General features: G+C 38.6%; 1 protein-coding gene across 1 annotated transcript in view; it reads left to right on the top strand.

Moving 5' to 3' along the window:
- CDKL2 (cyclin dependent kinase like 2) overlaps positions 1-25,898 on the top strand; it is a 48,925-nt gene that overhangs the window by 15,564 nt on the left and 7,463 nt on the right. The window contains exons 5-11 of the mRNA XM_069091868.1: positions 979-1,091; positions 2,484-2,623; positions 5,463-5,551; positions 16,496-16,625; positions 19,072-19,358; positions 19,949-20,027; positions 21,988-22,111. Of these exons, the coding sequence (XP_068947969.1) occupies positions 979-1,091; positions 2,484-2,623; positions 5,463-5,551; positions 16,496-16,625; positions 19,072-19,358; positions 19,949-20,027; positions 21,988-22,111 (962 nt within the window). The remainder of the gene's footprint in view (positions 1-978; positions 1,092-2,483; positions 2,624-5,462; positions 5,552-16,495; positions 16,626-19,071; positions 19,359-19,948; positions 20,028-21,987; positions 22,112-25,898) is intronic.

Below are 25,898 nucleotides of genomic sequence, written 5' to 3'. Positions count from 1 at the left end.
CAGGGCCTGCTCCTTGGGGTAACTCCCACAGGTACCAGACCAGTCAATTAAGGGAGCTATCCTGATCATTCTCATGGAATTATTGGTAGCTGTAAGATAATGATGTTATGATCACAGAGCTTTCTCAAGAGAACAAGGGAAAGTGTCTTCTCAAAGTATTAAAATAAAACCCTCAATTTTCTACTACTATCTGGAGATTTCATACAAGCTACTTTTTCCAGATAACTGATGATATTCCTTGTAGAAATCAAAATATCATTTTAATCAGTTTTGAAGGATTTTTTTTTTTATGTCTGCCTTTTGTACTTCACACCCTCTTGGTCTTCTCTCTCTGCTGTCGCTCTGACTTCCTCCAACACTGAAATGGTTCCTCCCCTGCTTTTAATGGCCTATTACTATTAGACCAGAGGTCTGTAACCTCTTTTGGGTCATAGACCCTGGGGACCTATCCCAAGGTGACACTGTCTCAAAATAATATTTTTAAATAATAGAAGAAAATGGTAAATTTCAGGTAGATATGAGGGAAAATGAAGATGTAATTTTTTCCCATCCAAGTTGACAGTCTCCTTTGACCTCTCTCCACTGACTGTTTGGGAGTCCTTGACCCTAAGTTAAGAACTAGAGGTCGAGTTACATGCGGTGTAAAAAAAATGGGTTCTGAGGGCCAAAGGCATTCTCATATAAAATAAAATCCGTGGATATGGTGACAGACATTTTGGGGCCCAAAGGTCTTTTTGATTTACTTTGACTCTTTGGCAATATTCAGTTGGTTAAGGTTGCCAGAAGTTTATCCTCTGAGTTAAGCAGATTTGGATAGAAAATGATTTTCATGAGCAATTTGACATAAATATTTGGACACAAATCTAAGTGCAAAGAGTATAAAATAACAGTCAGGATGAGCTGTGTTGCAGTGATAATTTCATTAAGTAAATTCTAGATTCCCAAGCTTCTTACACCCTATTTTTCCATTTCTTTCAGGGCCGTTGATATATGGGCCATTGGTTGTTTGTTGATTGAAATGTTCACGGGGAGACCCCTTTTTCCTGGGGATTCGGATATTGATCAGCTGTATCATATTGTGAAATGTTTGGGTAAGACTTTCTACTTGCATTTTAAATTTTACCAGAGATGTGATGTGAAAGCCGAATTTAGTCCATAATTGATATTTTTTTCCAGGTTGATTTTGACCCCTTTTAGATTTAACTATTCACTTCCCTGCTGTTGTTTTGTATGGGGAAGGATAACTGTACAAAATCATGGGTTCTTCTGCAGTCTGGGACATTCCCAAAGACTGGCCATAGGATTCTTTAGACACGTATAAAATCCAGAGTTTAGAAAATAAAAGAGTAATTTTCATGGGTGATCTAGTTGTCTTAGGAAATCAGTACTGGATGCCTCATGTCTAAGATAGAAATCCAATAGTGTAAGAATTCTTTAATGTTTCCTGTTTTCCATATTGGTGCTCTTATCATGTCAGTGTCGTGCCATTAAAATGGAAAAAGAGAGATGTCGAGGTATGAACTTGACTACTGAGATACAAAGCCATTAGGGAAAAAAAATATGTTTTGAGTTGTGATGTCATTGCTATAAAGAATTCCTGATGAAGGAAAATCTTTTACCAATGCAGATTGGCAGTAGTTCTATAATTTAGAGTATGAGAGAGTTCCCCTGGGCACAGAGAGCTTGTGACTTATCCTGGGTGACCTTGCAGAGATAGAGCTTAAACCTGGACCTTCCTGAAACTGAGGCTAACTTTACTTTTCAGAGGCCATGATGCTTCTGGAATTCTGAATAAAGGATAATTATGACTTACTTTTGGGCAGCTAGGTGTGGCCCAGTGGATAGAACAGCCCTGGAGTCAGGAAGACTCATCTTCCTGAGCTCAAATCTGGCCTCAGACATTTTCTAGCTGTCTGACCCTGTGCAAGTCACTTAACCTGTTTGCCTCAGTTTCCACTTCTGTAAAATGAACTGGAGAAGGAAATGACAAACCACTCCAGTATCTCTGCTAAGAAAACCCAAAATAGGGTCACAAAGAGTCAGACATGACTGAAAAACAACTAAAAAATTACTTACATCCTGGCTGTCCAACATCTAACATATGCATTACATTTGCTGAAGTTTTATGTGATTTTAGAGCTCAAACCTCACAAAACTACAGTTTTTGGTCATCCGCATGCTCTGTCCCCTCTTTATTTCTATGCTGACAAGTGGACAGACTATTGGGCTTGGAGTCAGAAAGAACCTGGGTTCAGATCTGACCTCAGGATACTACTTGTGTGACCCTGGCCAAGTTAACCTCTCTGGGCCTCATTTTTCTATTTGTAAAGTAAAAATAATAATAATAACAGCACTTACCTCTCAGGGTTGTCATGAAGTTTAAGCTAGGTAATTTTGTAAAGGGCTTTGCAAACCTTAAACCACTATATAGATGTTAACTGTTATTACTATGTGTAGTTACTGGGTACTGTTTTTGCTTTCAGGTAATTTAATCCCAAAACATCAGGAACTGTTCTATGAGAACCCACTCTTTGCCTGTGTGAAGTTGCCTGAAGTTGAGGAAGCTGACTCTATTGAAAGCCGATGTCCGAAGCTCCCTGCAGAGGTGATTGATTTAGCAAAGGTAAGGGGCTGTGGCCTGCTTTGTTTGATCCTACTAGATGGCTGGGATTGATCTAGGTCTTTTTTCCTCCCCTGGGCCTTGCTTTTCAAAACAATCCTGTGCAATAAGTAGAAAAATTATTATTAACTCCAGTCTCCACATGGGGAAGCATTCTTAAAAGCTGGGCCCTACCCAGGCTTTGGTTGCTTAGGAAACCTGCAGGCGGCACATAACTGTGAGTTTTTGTTAATGTCCATGCTTCCCTGACCTGGTCCTCCCACTGACCCAGGTGCATGGAGGCCAGTCAGAAGCTCAGTTTCACTTTGAAGGGTGTTGGAAATACAGCAGAAAATACTGTTTTATACTTATGGCATGTGGTTCTGATCCCTAAACCTTGAGAAAGAAAGGACATGGAAGTGTGATCTTTAAAAAGTTCAAGGGACATAATTTCTGGGTAATTTAATCATTTTATTAACAAGGCTAGCCTGTTTCTTAATAAAAGAAGGGCAGTGGCCCTCTTGTATGCCAAAGACCCCTAATAGAGGTGGGCTTACAGTTCACATGTTCTTGGAAGACGAGGTGTTCCTGAGGGTGGCAGTCGACTCTGATTGGTTAACAATTAATGAGAGATTGAACATCACATTGAGAGGTGTGCTGTAGTGCAATGAGAGTCTTGAGGTAGTGAGTTGGATTACCCAGGTCCTGGTCAAAGAGATTTATCACTTCCCGTGTCACTTGTCTGACAAAAGGGAGGATCCGCATTTTCTCAGACTCGTCTGAGTAAACACAATGAGCAGGGGTCCACAGTCTTGCCCAAGATTTCCCACACTGGTTGTTGTCTGTTCGGGGAAGCAGAAAAAGGGAAAACTCGAATATTTAGTTATTAATACAAGACAGAAATTGCCACTTCTCTCAGAATTTTGAGAAGCGGTGGACGTGAGGAGGGCTCTTTACCTTGGAAAGGATGAGGGAGCTTTGCTGAACATTGTAAGGCTATGGATGACACTGTACGCTTGTTCACCAAATCTGGAAGTAGCAGGAGGAGGGGTTGTCTTTGGAGTTGGACTAAAACAGGATAAATCAATGGTGGTTCTCTTTTTTTGGTTAATTTTTTTTTTTTTTGCTTTTTGGAAGGCAGTTGGGGTTAAGTAACTTGCCCAAGGTTACATGGTAGTGTGTGTGTGTGTGTGTGTGTGTGTGTATGTATGTGTGAAGTGTCTGAGGCCAGAGCTGAACTCGGGTCCTCCTGACTGCAGGGCCAGCACTTTACTCATGGTGCCTCCTAGCCTCCCCTGGAGGTTACTTTTTGCTTCGTTTATGGAACTCTGTCTCAAAGGTGAAATGGACACAAAACGTGACGAGAAAAACTCTCAGGATCAGGCTCATTTCCAAGAAGACAATTTTGTACTTTCCATGTTAAGCCTTGGTTAGGAACAGAATCTGGGGCCCAGTGGGCTGTGAGTTTGTTTGTTTGTTTGGTGATTCCTGGGTTCCTCTGTGAGAAAATCTGTGAGAAAAGACCCTAGAAGTAAGCTGATATGAGTAGCATATATCATACAGATACAATGTAGAGGGAAAATCTCCATAACCGAGCATTGCATCTATTTCTGGAAAGTGCTTCAAGAAAATGGCATGTGTAAATCTGTGTGGTCTGTGTTATTTTGTATTAGGAAAAGAAATGGATTCTCATGACAGATAGAACATTTATTCCTTCTTATTTTTCTCTTTAAAAAGTTCTGGATTATGTGAGTCCTGGTCATGGTTGAGAGAAAAATGCTAGGGATAATAGAATGCCTTCCATTCAGTCGGATGGCTTGTGTGTCATTGAGAGACAGCTTGGTACAGTTTATGAAGGGCAGGCAGGGAGTGTAGGTATTATAATCCTCATTTTACAGAAGAAGATGCTGAAACTCAGTGTTGAAATACTTTGCCCAAATCAATAAACCTTTAATAAGCACTTGTTTCTCTGTGAGAGGCCTTGTAGCTTGTTAATAAGTAGTAAACAGAGCCTCAGGCACCAGTGTCTGACTTGATTTCAAGGCTAGAACTCTTTCCAGTTCAATACACAGTGGTTTGTTTTTGGGTGTGGGGCGTGTGTGTGTGCCATAAGGCTAGGACACTTTCCAGTTCAGTACACAGTGTTGTGTTGTGTGTGTGTGTGTGTGTGTGTGTGTGTGTGTGTGTACCATAACTGTGTTGCATCATCTAGATTCAAGGATAGTAATATATCAGGTGCTGAAAAGAGGTCACACTTTTGTGTGATAAACCCCTGCCCTAAGAATACATGTAATTGGGAAACTCAGACATTATTAACCAATTATTAATATTAAGCATTAACTAGTTATCAATCATAATTAAACTGACTTGTGGACAATGGGTAGCTTCTTTTTACTATGATAACACATGTTGAAGTTTGGGGAGGAAAGCCTGGTGCTGAGTAGGTGCGTAATTGATTGACTTGAGTAGGGAAAAGAGAAGGTTGGGACATATGCCTTAATCTATTGGTCTTCCTTCAGCTATATCTCTGTCATTCCTCTGGAGAAATTGCCTTTTGGCATAACTTTTATAGGTTTTTAGCCTCCTGACAATTGTTTCATTTTTACAGTTACCCTTTGTTATTTAAAATTGAATATTTTAGTGTTTAAGAGCCTCCCATACACTTCCTTAGTGATAAACACAAATATGGCAGAAGAGGGATGTCCCATACTCCTCACCTCCAATTAATGTGACGAAGGAGCAGGCCCACGACTTGACCCTCCTCTCTGGGGGGGATACCTCTTTGACCAGAAGGTATAGGACATCCCTCTTACTGTAGACATTTTTTCTTTGTTTTGAATAAAAATCTTTCTTGGTGTTTCAGAAATGTTTACAGATTGATCCTGACAAAAGACCCTCCTGTGATGAGCTCCTGAAACATGACTTCTTTAACCAGGATGGATTTGCTGAGAGGTGCGACACTGTGTGCGTTTTTCATCATTAAAAATGCTATGGCACAAGCAAGACCATGGTTTTGGTGATTGGGCCAGTTGTTTGAGGTTTTTTCTCACGGTTGTACAACTTGGGGATTTGCTCCCTTTTCAGAGCAGCAGGATCCCAAAGTGCCAGTGACTATAATGACCTGTTTACACAGCCACAGGGAGCTGCGTCCGGGATGGAGAGCAAGAGGGTTTAGTCTGAGGTGAGGAGAAGGGGAAGGAGCTTCAGGGATACACTGGACACCCCCAACCCCGCCGTGTCCACAGTCTGGGGACTCTATAGTTAAGCAGCCCAGATGAGATCAGGGCACCTTTGTAATCCACACTTAGGAGGGAGTGGGGGAGATGTCCATGTTTGAAAGAGAGGGGCACAGTTCTTTTTGCCTTTTGGAGGGGGGAATGTAGAGCAATTGGGGTTAAGTGACTTGCCCAAGGTCACACGGCTAGTGTTTAAATGTCTGAGGCCACATTTGAACTCAGGTCCTCCTGACTCCAGGGCTGGTGCTCTATTCACTGTGCCACCTAGCCACTCCAGGGCAGAGTTCTTAAAGACAACATTTATAAGAGCCTTCGGAAGAGATGGTCAAGGGTCTTGAGTATCTGAGAGCACTGGTCCTGCTGACTTTGCAGATGTGCACACAAGAGAGTTCTGTTTTCTTCAACATAAAACAGACCAGGCAGGTCCTTCTTGTTTCTACCATAGAAATGAATTTTTGTGCATGAAGTTAGCCTGTGGTAAGCATTTAGCAATACAGTAAATGGGAAAGTAGGTAAGGCAGGTTAAGTACATGTGAAGAATTCTTTTTCTACTATAAAAATAAGTAATAATGTTAAAAGAAGATGGATGGGTCATGTGGTAAGAGTGAGGGGCGAGCAGTGGGCAGCCAGAGTGCTCCATTGATCACCTCGTGATGTGGGAAGAAAGCAGAAAGGTTTCCAGCACACTGGGCGGGCCCCTGCGCTGACCGCTTAAGAGACCGCGGACAAGAATCGCACAGAGCAGGCAGGCACATATGGGCTGCGGTCTGCACTGTAGGAGGCAGTGCCTAAGCTGATGACATCACAGGTGCATCTGAGTGGACCACCTTAGGCGCATGCATGTTTTCTCCCCCAGTAGGATGTCAGCTCTTGAGGGTAGGGGCTGCTTTATTCATGCTATTTGTTTCCCTGGGGTGTATTGCACAGTGCTTGGCATATAGTAGTGCTTGATAAGTTTGCCTTGCTTCATTGAGTAGACAGTGTGTTGTTGTTGTTTTTTTTTTAACAAAAAGACACTAGAAGCAAGCACCTGAGAGGACCTTTTAAAGAAGGAGAGACTTTCTAGTCTCACTTAAAATCTAATTTCACAGACACTGTCTCTTCTGCCCACATGTAAGTCTGACTCTAAATATCAATTGCTTTGTGTGCAAGGAGAATTTCTATTGGTTAGTGGTGGCATAAGCACAAATTATTGGATCTATAGACAAATACAAATAACAGCTTCCTGTCATTTTCTTACCTTGAAATAATTTCACTGGTTCCTTCCTTTTATGGCTCTTCACCATTAATAGGCTACTCAGGAGATAGGTGATTATTAGATTTCCATATTGAAGCAGAGTTTCTTTGGAAGTTACTGGGTACTAAAGAAAAGTTAAATGTTCCAACCCTGGCATTTAATAAGTATGTTGGAAAGAACCCTGGTTCAGAGTCAGGTAATATGAGTTCTTACTTTGAGAATGTCATTTCCTTTCTATAGAACAACAGTATGTCTTCATCTGTAAAATGAAATTGTTGTACCAGGTGACTTCCATATACATCTATACTTTTAGACCTAGTATCTCTCTTCAATGCCAGTCCTGCCTCTTCAGTTGCTATCAGATATTTCTGCCAGGGATGTCCCACCATTATCTCAAATTCAGTATGTCAAAACTTAACTCATCATCTTCTCTCCTTAAGTACTTCCCTCCTCCAAACTTCTCTGTTTCTTTGGGACACTGCCATCCTCTTCAGCTTTTATAGTTTTGAAACCTGGAAGTTTTATTTTACTTCATCAGTACTTGCTTAGATAATCACTTTCTAATTGGGTTCTCTGCTTCGAGCCTCCAGCATGTATGAACAGAATAAAAAAAGAGGAGCATGCACATTTTTTAAAAATTAGGAAGTAAAATCCAAAATAAGCACAAGAGAATATTTTACAAATTACAAGAGGGGCATTGAAGGAAGGTAATATGATTTTAGGACCTAGGAGAGCCCAGATACCTAAAGGACATGCCAGTAAAGTTTTAGAGGTGCATCAGATTAAAAAAAAAAGAATGAAGAAAATTCGCTCCAAAGTCTTCCACCCTGTCCAGGGCTATATAAAAATACCATCAGAATTCTGCAGAAATCCTGAATTTAGGCAAGCCAGGGTATATGAAAGATACAGCACAAAACAGACTCAAGTCAGTGAAAGAATGGCCTTGTGTAGAGAAGAGTGAAGGGTGGCCTGGAACACTGTGACAAGAGAAAGGAGAAGAAAAACCCTTGGGAGTAATTGGTCTGAGAGTGGCCTCAGAGTGCTATGGCAGCAGGAGGAGAAGACATTGGAACCCTGACCACAGCAAAAAGAAATGCCCTAAGCAGCAGCACCATCCCAACTTAGCATTCAGGCAGCCTAGTCCTGAACTACAGCAGGAGTTAAGGCTAAATAATTCCTGTGGAAGGTGGGGCCTATCCTTAGCCACCCAAATCAGGATAATGCAAGACCTACCCAAACCATCCAGGAGTCCAGGAACAGAGTTTGGTCCAAGCTCAAAGCCCCAACCCAGATATTGAGGCTAGTTATATGAACAGACAAAAGAAAACTGCCATCACTGTGAACAAATTCCATTAATTAAAGATGCCCAAGAGTAACCCAAAGGAAGAGGGTAAACTCCACAAGTCCAAGTAGAGCCTCAAGGGAAAAAATCCTAGCTACAAGGGTTATAAGAGTATATCAAAGACATGATATGAGATACAAAATGGAATAGCTAGGGAGAAAAGAAAGGTAAGAATAATAAAATTCCTTAGGAAATATGGTAAACCTTACCCATAAACTGAATACCCTAAATATTACAGTGGACTGAAAAGAAAACCACTCAAAGAGATGAGAAACAGTAAAACAAATTCAGAAAAACAAAATAAATTGTGAGAAATATAATATTATACACAACTGACCTGGAAATCAGGTGAGTCAAATAGAGATAATCCAAGAATCTATCTGAAATCTAAGTCTGCTTGAAAATCATGACCAAAAAAAGCTTATAGGATACTTCAAAAAAACATAAATGAAAACTTACCAGATCTTCTAAGAGAACCAGAAGGCAAAGTGAAAATAGAATACATTGGCTATATCTTGAAAGAAACTCCCAAGTGAAAACTTTCAGGAATGCTATATGAAATCCAGAGATTCTAGATTAAAGAAAAAATACTCCAAGAAGCTCAAGTGAAAGTATCTAAGTTCTAAGGAGCCACAGTCAGGATCACATAAGACTTGGCAACTATCACTATATAGAAGAGGAGGAGAGCTTGTAATAACCTTTTTTTTTTTTTTTTGCTTTTTGAAGGGCAGTTGGGGTTAAGTGACTTGCCAAGGTCACATGGCTAATAACTGTTAAGTGTCTGAGGCCGAATTTGAACTCAGGTTCTCCTGACTCCAGGGTGGGTACTCTATTCACTGTGCCACCTGGCCACCCCAATACCATATTTTTTTTTAAAGACTTGCAAACAAGAATAATATATGGCTGAAACTGAGCATACAAGGGTATAAATGGACCTTTAATGAAACAAACTATTTCTAAGCATTCCTAATAAAAAGACCAGAAGTAGAATTTTTGAATAGAAGAGGATATAGAAGGATATAGAGGAATAGAAGAGGAATAGAAGAAGATAAACATAGAAAGCTCTACATATTTGATCAGTTAGAAGGGACTTTGTGGGGATGAATCATTTACATGCTAATGGGAGATAATAAATAAATGTCTTCTCATAATCCTAATATCTTCAAGGGACATAGACAAAAGTAAACCAAACCTATAGAGATCTTGAGGTGGTTTTAATCTGTTTTGATGGTCTTAGAAGAAGACATAAATGAGGGAATAGGCTATTATGCCGAAGGGGAAAAGAGGACAAAGGAGAAGGAAATAAACATTATATAATAAAAATGGATCAGATGAAGAATTTTCAAACATGGAGGAGGGGGTGGGGGAATAGATGTCCCATGAGCCTTACTTTCATTGGAACTAGTCAAAGGAAGGTTGGACACACTTATAACACCCTTCTCTCCAGACACATAAAGATCATGGTATAGAAGCACATTGAACTAAAAAAGGGAAATAGAAGAGGACAGGAAGATGGGAGAGAGAGAAAGAGGGGTTTAAGAGGGAAGGCATGATAGATAACGGAGTAGTCATAAGCAAAACAAAACTCCTATCATCAGAAGGATGAACACAAAGGGAGATTAAAAGGAAAGGAACAAAGAGTAAAAACCCAGGATCAAGGGGAGGGTAAAAGAATACGGGCAATAGAGTGGAAACATTATGTCACTCACCAGGCATGACATAAGCAAACTCCCTCTCTTTCACCACCTTCTTCTTATATGCAAAGGAAAGAGGTAGGAAAAAATGTGTAAAGAAATATATATTAGCAGTTGTAATCATGAATGTTAACAGAATGAACTCACCCATAAAATGGAAGAGGACAGCAGCATGGAATAGAAAGTAGAATCCAACAGTATGTTGTGTATAGGAAACACATTTGAAACATAAGTTTCTCATTAAGTTAAAGTGAAGATCTAGAATGAAAAAATGCTTCAGCTGAATTTTAAAAATCAGAGATGACAAATCATGATTTTCAGATAATGTATACTAAAAATAAACAGATGAGCAGGGAAATGATATTATGCTTAAGGAAATGATAATGAAGCAGTATCAACTATCTGCACTGAATAGCATAGCATATAAATATTTAAAGGAAAAACTAGAATTACAGGGAGAAATAGTAAAATTGTAATAGTGGGACATTTTAAATTACCCTTCTTCAGACTTGGATAAATCTAACAAAAAGTTAAATAAGAAAAGTTAAGGACCCGAATAGAACTTTAGAAAAAAAAATAGAGATAATAGATATTTGGTGATTACTAAATGGGAACAGAAAAGAGTTTGTATATACATGTACACATATATACATAGGCTATGCATAGTACTTTTACAAAAATGGACAGTGTATTGAAGTCATAAAAACCTCACAAACAGATGCAGGAAAGGAGAAATTCTTAATACATCCTTTACTGATCATCATGTAATAAAAATTGTATTCAATAAAAATCCTTTAAAAAAGAATTAGAAATCAATTGAAGGCTAACAGTCCCAAAGAACTGATGAATCAAAGAATAACTCATTGAAACAAAGAAAAATTTCATCAAAGAAAATGACAACAATTAGGCAACATACCAGAATTTACAGGATGTTGCTAAAGTAGTCTTTAGGAAAAAATTTATATATCTAGACACTTTCATGGACAAAAGAGAGAAAAAAATAAATCAAGTACACAACTAAACAAACTAGAATAATCACAAATCAACCCCCCCCAACCAAACAGCAAGATAAAAATTTTTAAAAATTGAACAGAATAATGAAATTGAGATTAAAAAACTCCATTGTGTTGACTAATAAAACTGAGTTTAAAAAACCACAATAGAATAGTCTAATTTAAAAAAAGAGATGGAGGGGCGGCCAGGTAGCACAATGAGTAAGAGCACCAGCTCCAGTGTCGGGATGACCTGGGGATCGAATCTGGGCTCCGACACTTAGCACCCACCCAGAAACACCTGGCCATGTAACCTTGAGCAAGTTACTTAACCCCAATTGCTTTAAAAAAAAAAGAGATGGAAACCAAATTATTCATATAAAAAAATGGAAAAGTCAAAATCACAACAAATGAGGAAATAAAGGAAATTATCAAAAATTATTTTGCTCATTTATTTTGCTAACAAAAATAACAACAGAGGAAAAGGCTGAATATAAAAAATAAAACATATAGATTAGCAAAAGAATAACCCAATATCAAGTGAAAAATCATATAAGCCATAAATGAATTCTCAAAGGTTGAAAAAAACTTTAGGACTTGATGGATTTGCAAGTGAATTATATCAAATATTCACAAAACAATTCAATATCACATAAGCTGTTCGCAACCTCTTTCTTCCAGTCTGTTTCTTACTGAAACCAAGAAGAGATAAAGCAAATCAAGAAAACCATAGGCTTATAACCATATGAATATTGATGCAAAAACACATTGATAATTAATGAAAACCATATCATTATGTCAATGGGTGCTAAAAAAAAGCTTTTGAAAAACATCCAATACTGTTTTTATTAAAAACAAAAGTGAGCTTCAGAATAAATAGAATTTTCTTCAGTATAGTAAATGATAACTCATCTAAAACCAAGAGTAAACATAGGTACTGGTGTGAAATTAGAGGTCTTTCTAATAAGATGAGGGTAAAACAAGGATGCCCATTATCAACACTACTGCTTAGTACTAGAAATGCAAACTATATAGCAGCAAGTTAAGAAAGAGAAATGGAGAGGATAAGCACAGGTTAAGAGGAAATAAAATTATTGATTTTTTTTTGCAGATGATATGATTTACTTAGAGATTTCCAAAAGGTTAAACTAAAATTACTTGAAACCATTAATAAATTAATCATAGTTGCAGAATATTAGATGAATTCACATAAATCAGCAGTAGCTTCTATATTACCAATGAAAACCAGCAGGAAGAGATAGAAAGAGAAATTCCATTCAAAATAGTTCCAAAATATATAAATATTCATGAGTCTGCCTATCAAGACACACCTAGGGACTATATGAATTCAACTACAGAACACTTTTTTCTTTTTGCAGAAATGTAGACATAAATATTGGAGAAATATTAATCACTCAGGTATGAGCACTCTCAATATAATAAAAATAATGCTTCCTAAAGTAACTTTCTTATTCATTGTTGCACCAATCACACTATCAACAGAATATTTTATAGAGCTGGGGAAAATAATAATGAAATTCATATAGAGGAATAAAAGGTCAAGAATCTCAAGAGAAGTAATAAAAAAAGTGGAGGAGTGGCCAGGAATCTGGGCTCTGATACTTAGCACCACACCCAGAAATAACTGTGTAACCTTGAGCAAGTTACTTAACCCCAAGTGATTAAAAAAAAAGTGGAAAATAAGTGTTCTTAGCAATACCAGATTTCATATTATACTACAAAGAAGAAATCATTGAAATGATTTAATTAAAAAATGGCAGAGATTTTGCATAAAGCTCTCATAGCCAAGATATAAAGGACCTGATTCAAATGTATAAAACTAAGAACTATTCACCTATAGATAAATGGTCAGCAGATATGAACAGGTAGTTTTCAAAAGAATACATCTAAACTATCAACAACCATATAAAAAATGTTTCAAATAACTAATAATTAGAGAAAGATAAAGTGACTCTGAGGTTCTGCCTCAACCATCAGATTAGCAAAGATGATAAAAGTAATATGACAGTTGTTGGAGGGACTATAGGAAAACTGGCACACTTGTGCAGTATTGGTGGATCTGTGAACTGGTCAAGCCATTCTAGAAGCCATTTTAGAACTGTGTCCCTAGAGTCACTAAATTGTGCATGAACCAGCACTGCCCTGTTAGGCACATGCCTGAAGTAGAACAAAGAAAGAGAAAAAAGGGCTTGTATGTACAAAAGTATATATTAGCTCTTTTATAATAGCAAAAAACAAAACAAAACAAAAATTCCCAAACCTGGAAACTAAGGGCAAAATTAGGAAATTGCTAAGTAAATTGTAGTATGTGAATGTAATGGAACAAGAAATGATGAAATGGGTAGTTTCAGAGGAAACTGGGAAGATCCCTATGAACTAATGCAGAGTGAAGGGAGAGCTAGGAGAGCAATTTATATAGGGACAATGATGTTATTTAAAAATTTGAAAGACTTTAGAACTCTTTGCAATGCAATGACAAACCACAGTTTCAAAATGCTGAATGTAAAACATGTTACACACCTTGTGCCAAAGAGATCATGGTTTGAAAAGGCACAATTAGACATGCAGTTTTGGACATGGGCAATGTGGGAATTTGTTTTGTTCAACTATATTTGTTATGGAGTTTATCTTTTTCTTATTGTTTAATTGATTGGCAAAGGGAAGTGAGAAGAAGAGAAAATAAATATGAATTGGAAAAGAAACTTAAAAATACCTAAAGCTTCCACAAAATAAGAATGTTGAGGAAGAATAGATTAATTGGAAAATAGGAACTCTGTAAAATTGATAAATAAAATGAGTAAGCTGATTTCTTTGAAAAAACTAGCAAGGACTTCTCGTTAAGCTGGTATTATATAAAATTATAGTAGAACCTAGCTCTTCTTCATATATTTCCATGAAATATCTTAAAACAATCCCAGCTTGAGTAATGATCAAGAAATTGAGAGATTTGGAATCTAAAGGAACAATGAATTCCACCATCTGTGCAAGACTACATCCCCCACCCCCTTCTCCCCATATAGCCAAAATATATGGATACTAGAAGAAGGGGTTCACTAGGATAATCAGCATGAACTCCTGGAAACTTGGCATTGGCCTAACAGCACTATGACTAAGGATGTTCCAGGGACACCTAAAATTTATCATTGTTTTCTGGCTGGTATGCTCCAGGAGTGCATAATCTTCCCTTGCTCTGACTGGGGGCTCTTCAAGTGGACTAGAGTCCATAACACTCGGACCCAAGCTGCCCCTAAGTGTGGGTTTGCATGTTCCCTGTGCTCTGAGTGCAGATCCACCAGGGGAGATGGAAGACAAGAGCAGGAAAGCAAGAAGCCTGGGGCAGAATTAAACAGAGTCTCACCACCTTCCTCATTTGTACAGGAAAGACAGGAGAATGTCCCTGGCATAAAGTTCTAAATGATGAATAGAAGCTGAAGACATAAGTAAATTGATGAAAACGTTGAATGCAGTGAGCATACAGAAATAATGTGGGTTAAGAAATGCCCAGAAGAAGAGAGTAGTAGAAGAGGAGAGTAACTCCGAAGCAAATATAAGCAAAACCTCAGGGGAACAAAATGACTTGGGCACAGGGAACCCAAAAATGCCTGGAAGAAATGACATAAGGGGTAAAGAAATGAAGTTTTAAAGAGAATTAAGAGCTGTTGAGGCAAGAGTTGGAAGGAGAATAAATGGTTTTGGATGGAAGACAGAATGCCTTGCCAAAGTAGTAGACTCCCTGAAAATAGAATGGAGCAAGGAAAACTTAGTGACTCCAGGAGGCATCAAGAATGGCAGTAAGATGAAGTAAGAGATTGAAAAAAATGAAAAGGTAAAGGATCTACTATCAAAAACAACTGATTCAAAAAGTAAGGCGAGGAGGGAGAGTTTAGGAATCATTGGCCTCTCTGAAAACCACGTCCAAACAAAATGCCTGTGTACCACATTTTGAGAAATCATATTTCTCAATGCCTGCCAAATAGAGTTGTATATCCCTCATTTTCTCAACTAAACTCCTTGGAAAAAAAGATACCTCTATTTCCCTTCCTCTCACTTCTAAGCCCCCCTTCTTTAATTTTCATAATTTCCACTCCATTACTTAGTTGGAGATTTCTGATTTGTTGTTATTCAATTAGTTTTTCATCAAATGCCCAATTCCTGGATTTGTTCTTTCTCTCTTTTGCTGATGAAACCATTTAGAGATATAATTTTTTTTTCCTAAGAACCCTTCAGCTGCATCCCATAAATTTTGGTATGCTGTCTCACTACTGCCATTTTCAATGATAAAATCTTCTGTGTTTCTGTAATTTGTTCTTTGACCCATCAGTTATATAGATCTCTCAGAACATAGGGTACTGTGAAAATAGAAAGCATGCACAATAACCTTCGGAAAGGAATCCCAAATTGAGAGCACCCAAGAATGTTGTCCCCAAAATTTAGAGCTTCTAGATAAAAAATAAAAGATGCTTAACAGTCAGAAAGAGTTCAAGTTATAAGAAACTATCATTAGCATCACACACTACTATGCTTCAACTACGAAAAGAAAAGAAAATCTTGCAATGAAAGCCCTTATACCACCGATGCCACCATTTGTAAGATGCTTCAGTATGTTTGCACCTACCATGTATTTCTAAACTACCCTTTTGGTAGTCACTATTTCTATTTCTCAGAGATTGTTATATTCCGCCCCAGGAATGAGTTGACTTTTGATAAAAGTTTATTGAATTAAATATATGTATATGTATATATTTATGCAAGTATTTGTATAATATGTATGTATACACATATATGTATGATGTATTTATATGCATGTGTGTATATGTATTTTATCTTTGAAGGTAGGTACTTATAATAGATGCTCAGTGAATGTAAACTGATTGAAAACACTATTCATTGTACCAGCACTGTATTTTTCTGTGCCTAACCATGTTATATTTTTGTTTTAACCTATGTAAATCTAGAAGTAGATAAAAAAATTATATGGCTGGGAAAAGTTTGCCAAAATCTGATTTATTCTATATCCCCTACTGCCATTATTCTGGGAGAAAAACCCAAAATATTCACTTAAGTTCTACTTAATTCAAGAGAATAGATTACTGCATTCATTATAATTTATGTAAATAACTCAAATTATTTTGAATGCTATTATTAATTTCATGTATTGTGTATCAGCAGCATGTTTTAACACATTGAATTATATGTGTGATCCTTGTCCAGTTGCTTCTCAATATAACGGTGTTCATTCTGGCCATAATTAGTTATTTTAACTTGATTCAGTTAAATTAAAAATTAAATTTCTTACAAGTCTAGTCATTCCTGTATTTATTTATATGTATATCATGGGATTATCTTTTAGTAGCAAATATGTTTTACCTTGTAGATTTTCTCAGGAGCTAAAATTAAAGATACAGAAAGATGCCAGAGAATTTTCTTCATTAAAAATATCTAAAGTCAGTAAAAAGAAAAAAAGTAATTCTTCAGGTGAACAAACAAAAGCACTTGTTATACAGGTAAATGTGTATCATATTTTCAGTTTGCTTTTAATGTACTGGATTTTGCATTTCTTTAATTAAAAGCTTAAGAGAAATTTCTAGCTTTCAAATAGTAAGTTATCTAGACTTGGTTTTGACTTTTTATACTTTCTCTTAGATGTGTTATGTATGTATATCATCTCTTGGTCTCCTCCCTACTCCCTCACTTCTTTTTAGGAAGCTTGAGACCTTAATTTGTTCTGAAATTTATCTTGTGGGTAAATAGAGGTCCATTTTTATGGTATTCCCCCCCAACTCAATTTTCTTTTGGAGAGAGCAGGAAAGAATAGAAAAATTTCCTCAATGATCTGTTTCCTGATTCTTTACATTCTACAGTATCCATCTTGTATTTTATTATAGCTTCCTCAATAAAACTGCTCCTGGTGTTGGACCTCCTTTCAAAGCTGTGTGCTGTGACATTGTCATCTTTGATGATAATTCGATGACAGATTTTTTTTCCAATAACTTTGTCAATGTGCTGTCAAAGACTAGAATTGCTTTATAATGAGTACGATTTTATAAAATAGAATTAATGAAACTGTAAAAAACCTTATCCTTTATCCATATTGAGAATACTGTTGTTTGATGTCCTTTGTAAAGGGACAACTACCTCCAGACTTAAACTTAGAAAGTTATCGGAACCGTTGAGAAAAGAATGACAAGTACATTGTATTTAGATTTTTTCGACAGTAGCATTTTAAAAATGTAGAGATTCTTCATAGTGTCTGTATACTTATGACCAATCAAGGACTAATAAAATCTTGGTTATATGAGAGAAAAATTATTGGTAACTTTGGAAGAAGTAGTTTCAGTTGAAAGAGGAATTTGGTTGGAGACTAACATAGTTCTACGCAACTGGTGGGTCAAAGAACAAATTATAGAAACATAGAAAATTTTATCACTGAAAATGACAGTAGTGAGACAGCATGCCAACATTTATGGGATGGTTTCATCAACAAAAGAAAGAAAGAACAAATCCAGGAATTGGGCATTTGATGAAAAAACTACTTGAGCAACAAGAAATCAGTAATCTCCAACTAAGTAATGAAGTGGAAATTATGAAAATTAAAGAAGGGGGCTTAGAAGTGAGAGGGAGGGAAATAGAGGCATCTTTTTCCCAATGAGTTTAGCTGAGGAAAGGAGAGATATAGGACTATATTTGGTAGGCATTGTAGGATCCAGTGAGGTTTTTCTTTTTTTTTTGCTTTTCTGGAGGGAGGAAAGCAGGGCAATTGGGGTTAAGTGAGTTGCCCAAGGTCACAGGCTAGTAAGTATTAGGTGTCTGAGGCCAGATTTAAACTCATGTCCTCCTGATTCCAGGGCCGATGCTCTATTCATTGTGCCACCTAGCCACCCCTAGTGAGTTTTTTTTTAAGGAGACTGGTACTTCAGGAGAGGTGAAAGACTAGAGGGTTGTGCAGTCTTCTAGAGAAGATGTCAGGAATGGCATCAAGGGTACATGTAGAAGAGTTGGAATTAGCAAGCAGAAGAGCCTCTGTATCATCAGACAGTTGGGAATCTTGAGGAGAGAAGAAAAGTCTTGGAATAGGTGCTGTGGTGAGTGAGATGGAGTCATAGGATTACCTTTGGAGGCCTCTAGGTAGCTCAGTGGATAAAGTGCTAGGCCTGGAGTCAGGAAGAGTCAAATCTAGCCTCAGACACTTACTAGCTGTGTGATCCTGGGCAAGTCACTTAACTTCTGTTTGCCTTCATCCACTGAGGAATGAGAAGGCAAACCACTCCAGTATCTTTCCCATGAAAATCCCATATGGGGTCAATGAAGAGTTGGCCATGACTGAACAACAGGATTGCCTTGCTATATGTAGTAAGGGCCCATTTGAGATTGGCCAAAATAAATTTTAATGGACCCAGGCACCACAGTTCTAAAGAGGCAAGATGGTAGGATAATATAGGGCTGAAGTTTGGTAGTTGATAGGAGAAGGGAGGGAACAAAGGATTCAGGAGTGGAAGATAAGGTAGATTTGATCTGGTTCACCAAAGTGTCAAGGGTAAGAAAAGAAGAGAGAGGATAGCCAGAGCTGAGTCGATGGCTTAGGATATTACCAAGGGGCTGGAGGTCACAGTGAGGTTGAAGAAAAAGTTTTTGAGGAATAAGGAAAGATAGAAGATTATGATGAGGAATTTCATAAAAAAGAAAGGAAATTCAGAGTTCTTGAAGCTGAAAATGGAATGCTCTGTGGGTGATAGCTAATGTGAATTATGTTCTCATTCTTTTGATATTTTTGCAAATGAGCCTCAATGCTAGAATTTCTTCATGAATTTTAATTCCACTGGAAGACTATTAATAAGGGGACAAAAAAAAGCATAAATTTTTTTCTATGGCTGATGTTCCTATAGTAAGAGAGGCTATTTCTTTAATCTCTCTCTGATTATTAATCCCATGAACATTTCCTTTTGTGAACAGGATGCTCACCCTAAAACTAGGGGTTCCAAAGTGATCAAAATGAAGACACCAAAAGCCGATAGCAAGAAGACTGGAAAGCCCAGCCAAGTCTCTCATCTTGGCTGCTTCCCAGGCAGAAGAGTGAATCAGATCCGAGCAGTTTATCCAGCCGCCTTTGGGATCTCCACCAACGGTGGTGTGGATTGCACAAAGAATCCCGGCATGGTGATTCCTTCAATTATACACAGTATTTCTGGCATTGCTTGCAGTGTGAATCCAGGACCTCTTCTACGAGGTCATACTTACAGGTAAGAGAGGTATGAATACAGTCAGACATTCTACTTAAATACATATTTTCAAATATTTTGTCAATTTCTGTATATTCGGCCGTATTGAATATTTTGGCGCAACTCAAAGCCTTATTCTAGTGCTGTTTCAAAAGGCTGCTGTTTCGGGTTCTCATGCTGCATAATTATTTAAGACATCAGTAGCACAAATAAACAAAACTCATCTGAGACCTGAGCAAAGAGTCATACAGTTTCAAAGTCTAAAGGTAGCTAACAGTCTCAGAGAGGGTGAGAGGAGAGCCTAGTGCGCCTTAACCTACATTGGAAGGCAGTTGTCATAAGAAATGAGGATGCTGGCTTGGATTATTTGCATTTCTTTAGTGAGATGTTGGCATGTCATGATACAATAAAAGCAGCACAAGGGAATTATATAGGCCTGGAAAATACCTGTAGTAGAAGGCATATATCAGATCTCTGGATGTGATAGATAGTGTGAGAACCAAAAAGGAAATAAGATGCTGTGACATATGAGCATTTTTATGTTTTGAACTTTAGAAAATGCTGCAATTGATCATTCTGACTCAGTTTTGCTTTGGTTTTCCCCATTAAAGGGTGGATGACAAGTCCAAAAAGAACTATATTCCATTTGTTAAGCTGGGTAGCCATTATAATGCTAACCTGACTACACTGGTAAGTGACCTTCCTTTAATGACAAAAATGAAAATGCTCCAGTTCTGGCCTTGTTTTGGTATTAGCCACTGTGGTGAAGAGGCTCAGAGTGGTCTCTGGAAACTCTGTGTCCCAAAAGAAACAGCTACTCATATCAGTCACTTATTCATTTAAGATAGTGGGCTTTGAGAGCACTGGCCTTGGAATCAGGGGGACCTGAGTTCAAATTTGGCCCTGACACTCAACATTTACTTAGCCATGTGAGCTTGGGCAAGTCACTTAACCCCAATTGCCTTGCCTTCCCCCCTCCAAAAACAAACAAAAAAAAAGATAGTGGACTTTGGTTCTAAAACACTGCTCTGTCTAGTATTAAATGCTATTATCCTGAGTATATAGGAAGTACTCAAAAATTTTTTAAAATTTTTTGATATAAAATGAATTAATTTCCTATACTATACATTTTATTAGTTCCAAACTCAGTATATGAAGTTTTTTTTTTAAGAATAAAAGAATACCTCATCTTAATACAGAGAATTTTTTTCTCCTTCTCAATTAATGTATGACAGAATGTTAAATGGATAAATTCATAGATGCATTCTGGCTTTCAAATCACTCCTTATTTAACAGGTGAGGGGATTGAGGCCCAGAGATGCTAGGACTTGTCAGAGGTCACATGACTGATCAGACCTCGAATATTCTTACTCCTCCTCCCTCCAGGGCTGTGGTAGTTTGTTATACGTTCCTTTCTGATCTAGGACTGGACAGAAAAAGAAAAGCACATTTAATATTTTATTAATCCACTAGTAGAGAGAAGCTCTCCCTCCTACAAGAAAACAGCTCAGGATTGTAGATGAGAGGCTCCGTGGCCTCTCAATGATAGCATCCCTGCTGTAGATGTCTCTGCATGCAGTTTCAGAGCTGAATCTCTCTTTGCCAAAAATCTAACTCCTAATCACTCCCCTCCAAAGTATATATGGACTGCATATTTGTAAACAGCTGCAATATTTGTAAACAGTCTGCTAGCTGGATAGCAGCTTAAGAAATACTAAATTTTATGTATTGCATCTCTTTTTCTCTTGTGTTCCTTTCTAACTGATAATTAATTAGGAGCAGTTCTCATTTTTAGATGATGACTTGGGAGCTTTTGTCTTCCTGTTGACCATCTTTTCATCGTTTCATTGATCACAAGAACCTTAATTTGACCATGAGCCAAAGGCAGAGTGAGGTTCAGTACAGTTAATTTTTAGTAAAATATTTGATAGGATAAGCAGGTGAAACTATGAACTACAATATCATTTTGGTGATATTGTTCAAGTCATTTCAGTCATGTCTGACTCTCTGTGACCCCATTTGGGGTTTAATTGGCAAAGATACTGGAGAGGTTTGCCATTTCCTTCTCTGGCTCATTTTGCAGATGAGGAAACTGAGGCAAACAGGGTTAAGTCACTTGCCTAGGGTCACCCAGCTAGTAAGTGTCTGAGTCTGGATTTGAATTTGTGATGAGTCTTCCTGTTTCCAAGCCCAGTGCTCTATCCACTGAACCACCTAGCTGCTCTCCCTTTTGGTATTATTGCTGGTTTTCAGGCAGTCATATTATACTTGGTTCCTATTACCACAGATTATTGAGTTGGCCAGTCCTATCTGGATGCCTTATCATAGAATTGAGGTCACCTTGGGACCCTGAAGTCTATTCCAGAATAATAAGCTGCAGAGACTTTTAGTATGGGCCAGTAACAAGCTATAAGTTAATTGTCTGCATACCAACAGAGGAGCTTTTGGAAAAGGTCATCACCAGTTTGGCTGAAGGGCGATGAATGTTTGGGTCATGGCAACCTTGAAAACATGAAAGAGTTGTTGTGATCTCTGATTATAGAGGGAATGCCCCAACTGGCTAAGTCACAGATCTCTTGTTATACAAGGAGGAAATCAGGATTACTTTTAAGTCACTTGAGTTATGTCAATTACATTCTCATGGTGTTAGGTCTCTCATGAAAAGAACATTCTTCACACAAACAAGAAAAGATGGAAATTCTCCCAGACAGAGGTTCATTTGCCTGGACTAAATTATAATCACTTCCCAGAAGTCAGAGGAATTGAAGCCATAGGTATGTGTTTTAATTCCTTTTCTTTTTCTGCCTATATGTTTTGGTATTTTAAAGTTTTTGTCTTCAATGGAGAAGAACAGAGTTTTAAAATCCAATGTAGCCCATCTCTATAAACCAGTTTTATTCAAGAGAAATGGGGGTCAAAATTGTAAACAAAAATATCCCCCCAAGGTTCTGTTCTTACTATTTTTCCCCTTTTCTTTGTGTATGTGTTAATTCTTTAGTTCAGAATTCTAGACTGATAAAGAAAGAAAACAAAACCTTTTCAGAATCTCGGATCCCGTTTCTGGCTGCTTTTGAACTGTACAACACCAATCTGACCTTGCATCAGGCACAGATGTAGTAGCCTTCACATCCTTGTGATACATTAGGTTTTGAGGTCAATGGGCCAGTTTGGGGGAGTCAGTTGAGCTCTGTGTGTTGCATCTGTTTTTAGTTCCTAGAGCTTTCCAAACAATTATTGTTGTTAATTCACTGGAAATTCCTCAGTGCCAGAAGGTTGTCTTTCAGGCAAAAGATTTTTGGGCCCATGTTGCTCAGGAAATCTATCGTGTAAATATATACTCTGTGTTAGTGCAGCAGGTATGCACACAGAAATGAATGCAGAATTTGTAGGCACTAGTCTATTCAATATCAGTCACCATTTATCAAGCACCTACTGTATTCCAGGCACAGTGCTAATCTCTGCACTGTATCCTGTGGATTGTAGCCCATTATGAAGTTAGTAGTTACACGTGATAGTATCTTCAGATCTACCATCTAGGAAATAATTTCTTGACATAATTCACAAATTGAGCATGTTTTGTAAAATGAACTGGAGAAGGAAATGGCAGACCACTCCAGTGTCTTTTTTTTTTTTTTGCCTTTTAGAGGGCAATTGGGATTAAGTAACTTGTCCAGGGTTACACAGCTAGTTTTTTTTGGTGTGGGTGTTAAGTGTCTGAGGCCAGAATTGAACTCGGGTCTTCCTGACTCTGGGGCCGGCGCTTTACTCACTGCGCCACCTAGCTGCCCCCAACACTCCAGTGTCTTTAACAAAAACAAAGCAAAACAAAACAAAAACCCATATGAGAGTCACTCAACTAAAATGACTGAACAACAAAAATCTCAGAGGGAAGGCACTAGCAGGAGGGGCCTGGACTATAGAAGGCCTTCTGGGAGGTAAGACAGCAAGCATTTATTAAGCATTTGCTGTAAGCACTGGCCACACAAATCAAGGCAATTCCTACCCCCAAGGAGTTACCTCCAATGGGAAAAGACAACACACAAAAGGTGAAGAAGGTGCCTGTACAGGGCATAGTGTCAGTGAAGCAGAGTCGGGAGGGATGCAGAAGGTGAGCTGACTCTTGCAGGAACCCTGGGAAGAACCGGGAGATAAAAGGGAGAAGGCAGAGGAGGAGGGATCAGTCAAGAGACAGAATGTTGAGTTCAAAGAAGAGCAATTACCCAGTACATACAGGGGTGTAAAGTATAAAAAGACTGGGAAGCTGAAGGCGGAAATGATGAGGGCTGGCCGAGTGGCGGGAGGGTGAGCAGGCATTGAGGATGATGCCAGGGTGGTGAGTTTGGGTGACTATTGGGACGGGTGGCCCTCAGCAGCAGGAGAGAAATTGGGAAGTGGGCAGATTTGAGGGGGGACAAAGCTAGTCAGTTCAGTTTTGGACATGTTGAGTTTGAGATGCCTCTGGGACATCGGTTCTTGTGTGCCTGGAACTCAGGAGAGAGACAGAAACTGGATAAATACATCTGAAAATCATCTGCATAGACAACATAATTGAATATTTGGGAGCTGATGAAATCACCAAGTAAAATGGTATAGAAGGAGAAGGAAACAGGGCCCAGGATAGAGTTCTGTGGAACACCCACAGTTAATGGGCATGGCCTGGAAGAAGATTAAATAGTGGTCAGACTTGGAAGAGGAGAGGCAGGAGAGAGCAGTGTTATAAAACCTAGAGAGAAGAGAGCATTAACCAGCAGTGTCCATTGTCTGTGCCTGACTATCAGTGATGTGTTAGAGTCTGTAGAGAGGTCAGGAGGGATGAAGAATGACAAGAAACCCTTAGATCTGATGACTGAGAGATCTCTTTGGGGATAGTAGGTTAGAAGCTGACTGCAGAGAGTTTAGAAGGGAGTGAGATAAGAGGCAGTGGTTGTATGTGACTTTCTTAAGGAGGTTCCCCCCAAAAGAGGGGGAGGGATATAGAATGAGAGCTAGCAGAGATAAGCTGGATCAAGTGAGGGTTTTGTTTTTTAAAAATGGTGGAGACATGGGCAGGTGTGTTTGTAGATAGGGAGAGAGTGAAGATTAATGAGAGGGGAGAGGTTAGAGGGGGCAATCTGCTGAAGGAGACAGGATGGAACGGGATCACTTGTTCACCAAGATGGGGTTTTCTTGGCAAGGAGGAGGAGATAGTGGGGGAAGATGTTTGAGTGATGTGAGATGAGGAGGAAGGGAGGTGATGGAGCTCTTGGTGAATGACCTCAGGCAGTGTCCTCAACTGAAATGGTGGGGGACCCAAGGAGCAATGAAAGATGTGGAAGAACTTCTGTGCCAAGGAGGGGTTAGCGAATTGATTTGGGAGGTAATGGCTCACCTGGGCTTAAACAGGCTGTATTTGTAGTGGATTCAGTCAGCACAGTTCCACCTTAATTTCATTATGTTATTCATCAATATTATATTCATTAATTAATAATTCTACCTTAAAAATGGAAATAGTTAAGATAGAACTACTAATTATTAATTCCTTCATAATCATCCTGGATCATTGTATTACTGAGAAGAGCTAAGTCATGCACAGCAGGTCATTGTACAATATTGCTTTTACTTTGTACAACAGTGTTCTCCTGGTTCTGTTCACTTCCCTCTGAATCAGTTCCTAGAAGTCTTCCCAGGTTTTTCTGAGAACATCCTGCTTGTTATTTCTCACAGCACAATCTTATACCACAGCTTGTTCAGCCATTCCCCAGCTGATGGGCATTCCTTCAATCTCCAATTCTTTGCCACCACAAAAACAGCTACTATAAATATTTTTGTACATACCCATCATTTTCCCTTCTGTTTAATCTCTTTGGGACACAGACCTAGCAGTGGTATTGCTGAATCAAAGGGTATGCAGTTTCATCGCCCTTTGGGCATTGTTCAGAATTGCTCTCCCGAATGGTTGGATCAGTTCACAACTCCACTAACAACACCTCAATGTCCCAGTTTTTCCATATCCTGGGATACATATAAAGTCCACAGGTATATATAAAGTCCAGGGAAAGGTGGGCTCAAGCTTAAAAAGCACACGAGGCAAATAGGTAACACACCTTCTGAAAATCCTTTGGCTCCAAGTTCTTTTCTCCCCTGTGTGGGGCCCCCACGTGGTTCTCCTGGAGTGAGGTGTAGCTTTGTGTTAGGCTCCCTGTGGCATCCAGAAACTCAACATATCTAGTATGCCTTTGACCCCCAAGGTTGACACTGCTGCCTGAGACACTGCATTCTATGGTGATAGGTCCAAATCCTCTCACCCTCACAAGTTTCCAAAGCCATGCTCTCTTCAAGGTGAGGGAAGGAGGCAGTGGCTTCATCCTTTTATTGATTAACGAATTTAGTGGAGATACTTTGACTGGACAGAGAGATCAGGCCTAGAGTGTTTTGTTGGTTGCTTAAGTAGAGTGGGATGACTGAGTAAATTGATCGACTCCTCCCTCACCCCAACACAATCTAGAACCTCTCCCTGCCTGACTGAAGCCCTTCTAGTCCTGACTTTCTTGCCTTTGACCTACACGGATAGCAGTGAATAAA

The sequence above is a fragment of the Petaurus breviceps genome, unplaced genomic scaffold (genome assembly GCF_028583685.1).
Source record: "Petaurus breviceps papuanus isolate PSGF00001 unplaced genomic scaffold, PetGlider_PUasm1.0 126, whole genome shotgun sequence".
NCBI classification, from domain to species: domain Eukaryota; kingdom Metazoa; phylum Chordata; class Mammalia; order Diprotodontia; family Petauridae; genus Petaurus; species Petaurus breviceps.
The sequence above is the reverse complement of the archived record's forward strand: the minus strand, read 5'-3'. Positions and strand labels throughout refer to the sequence as shown.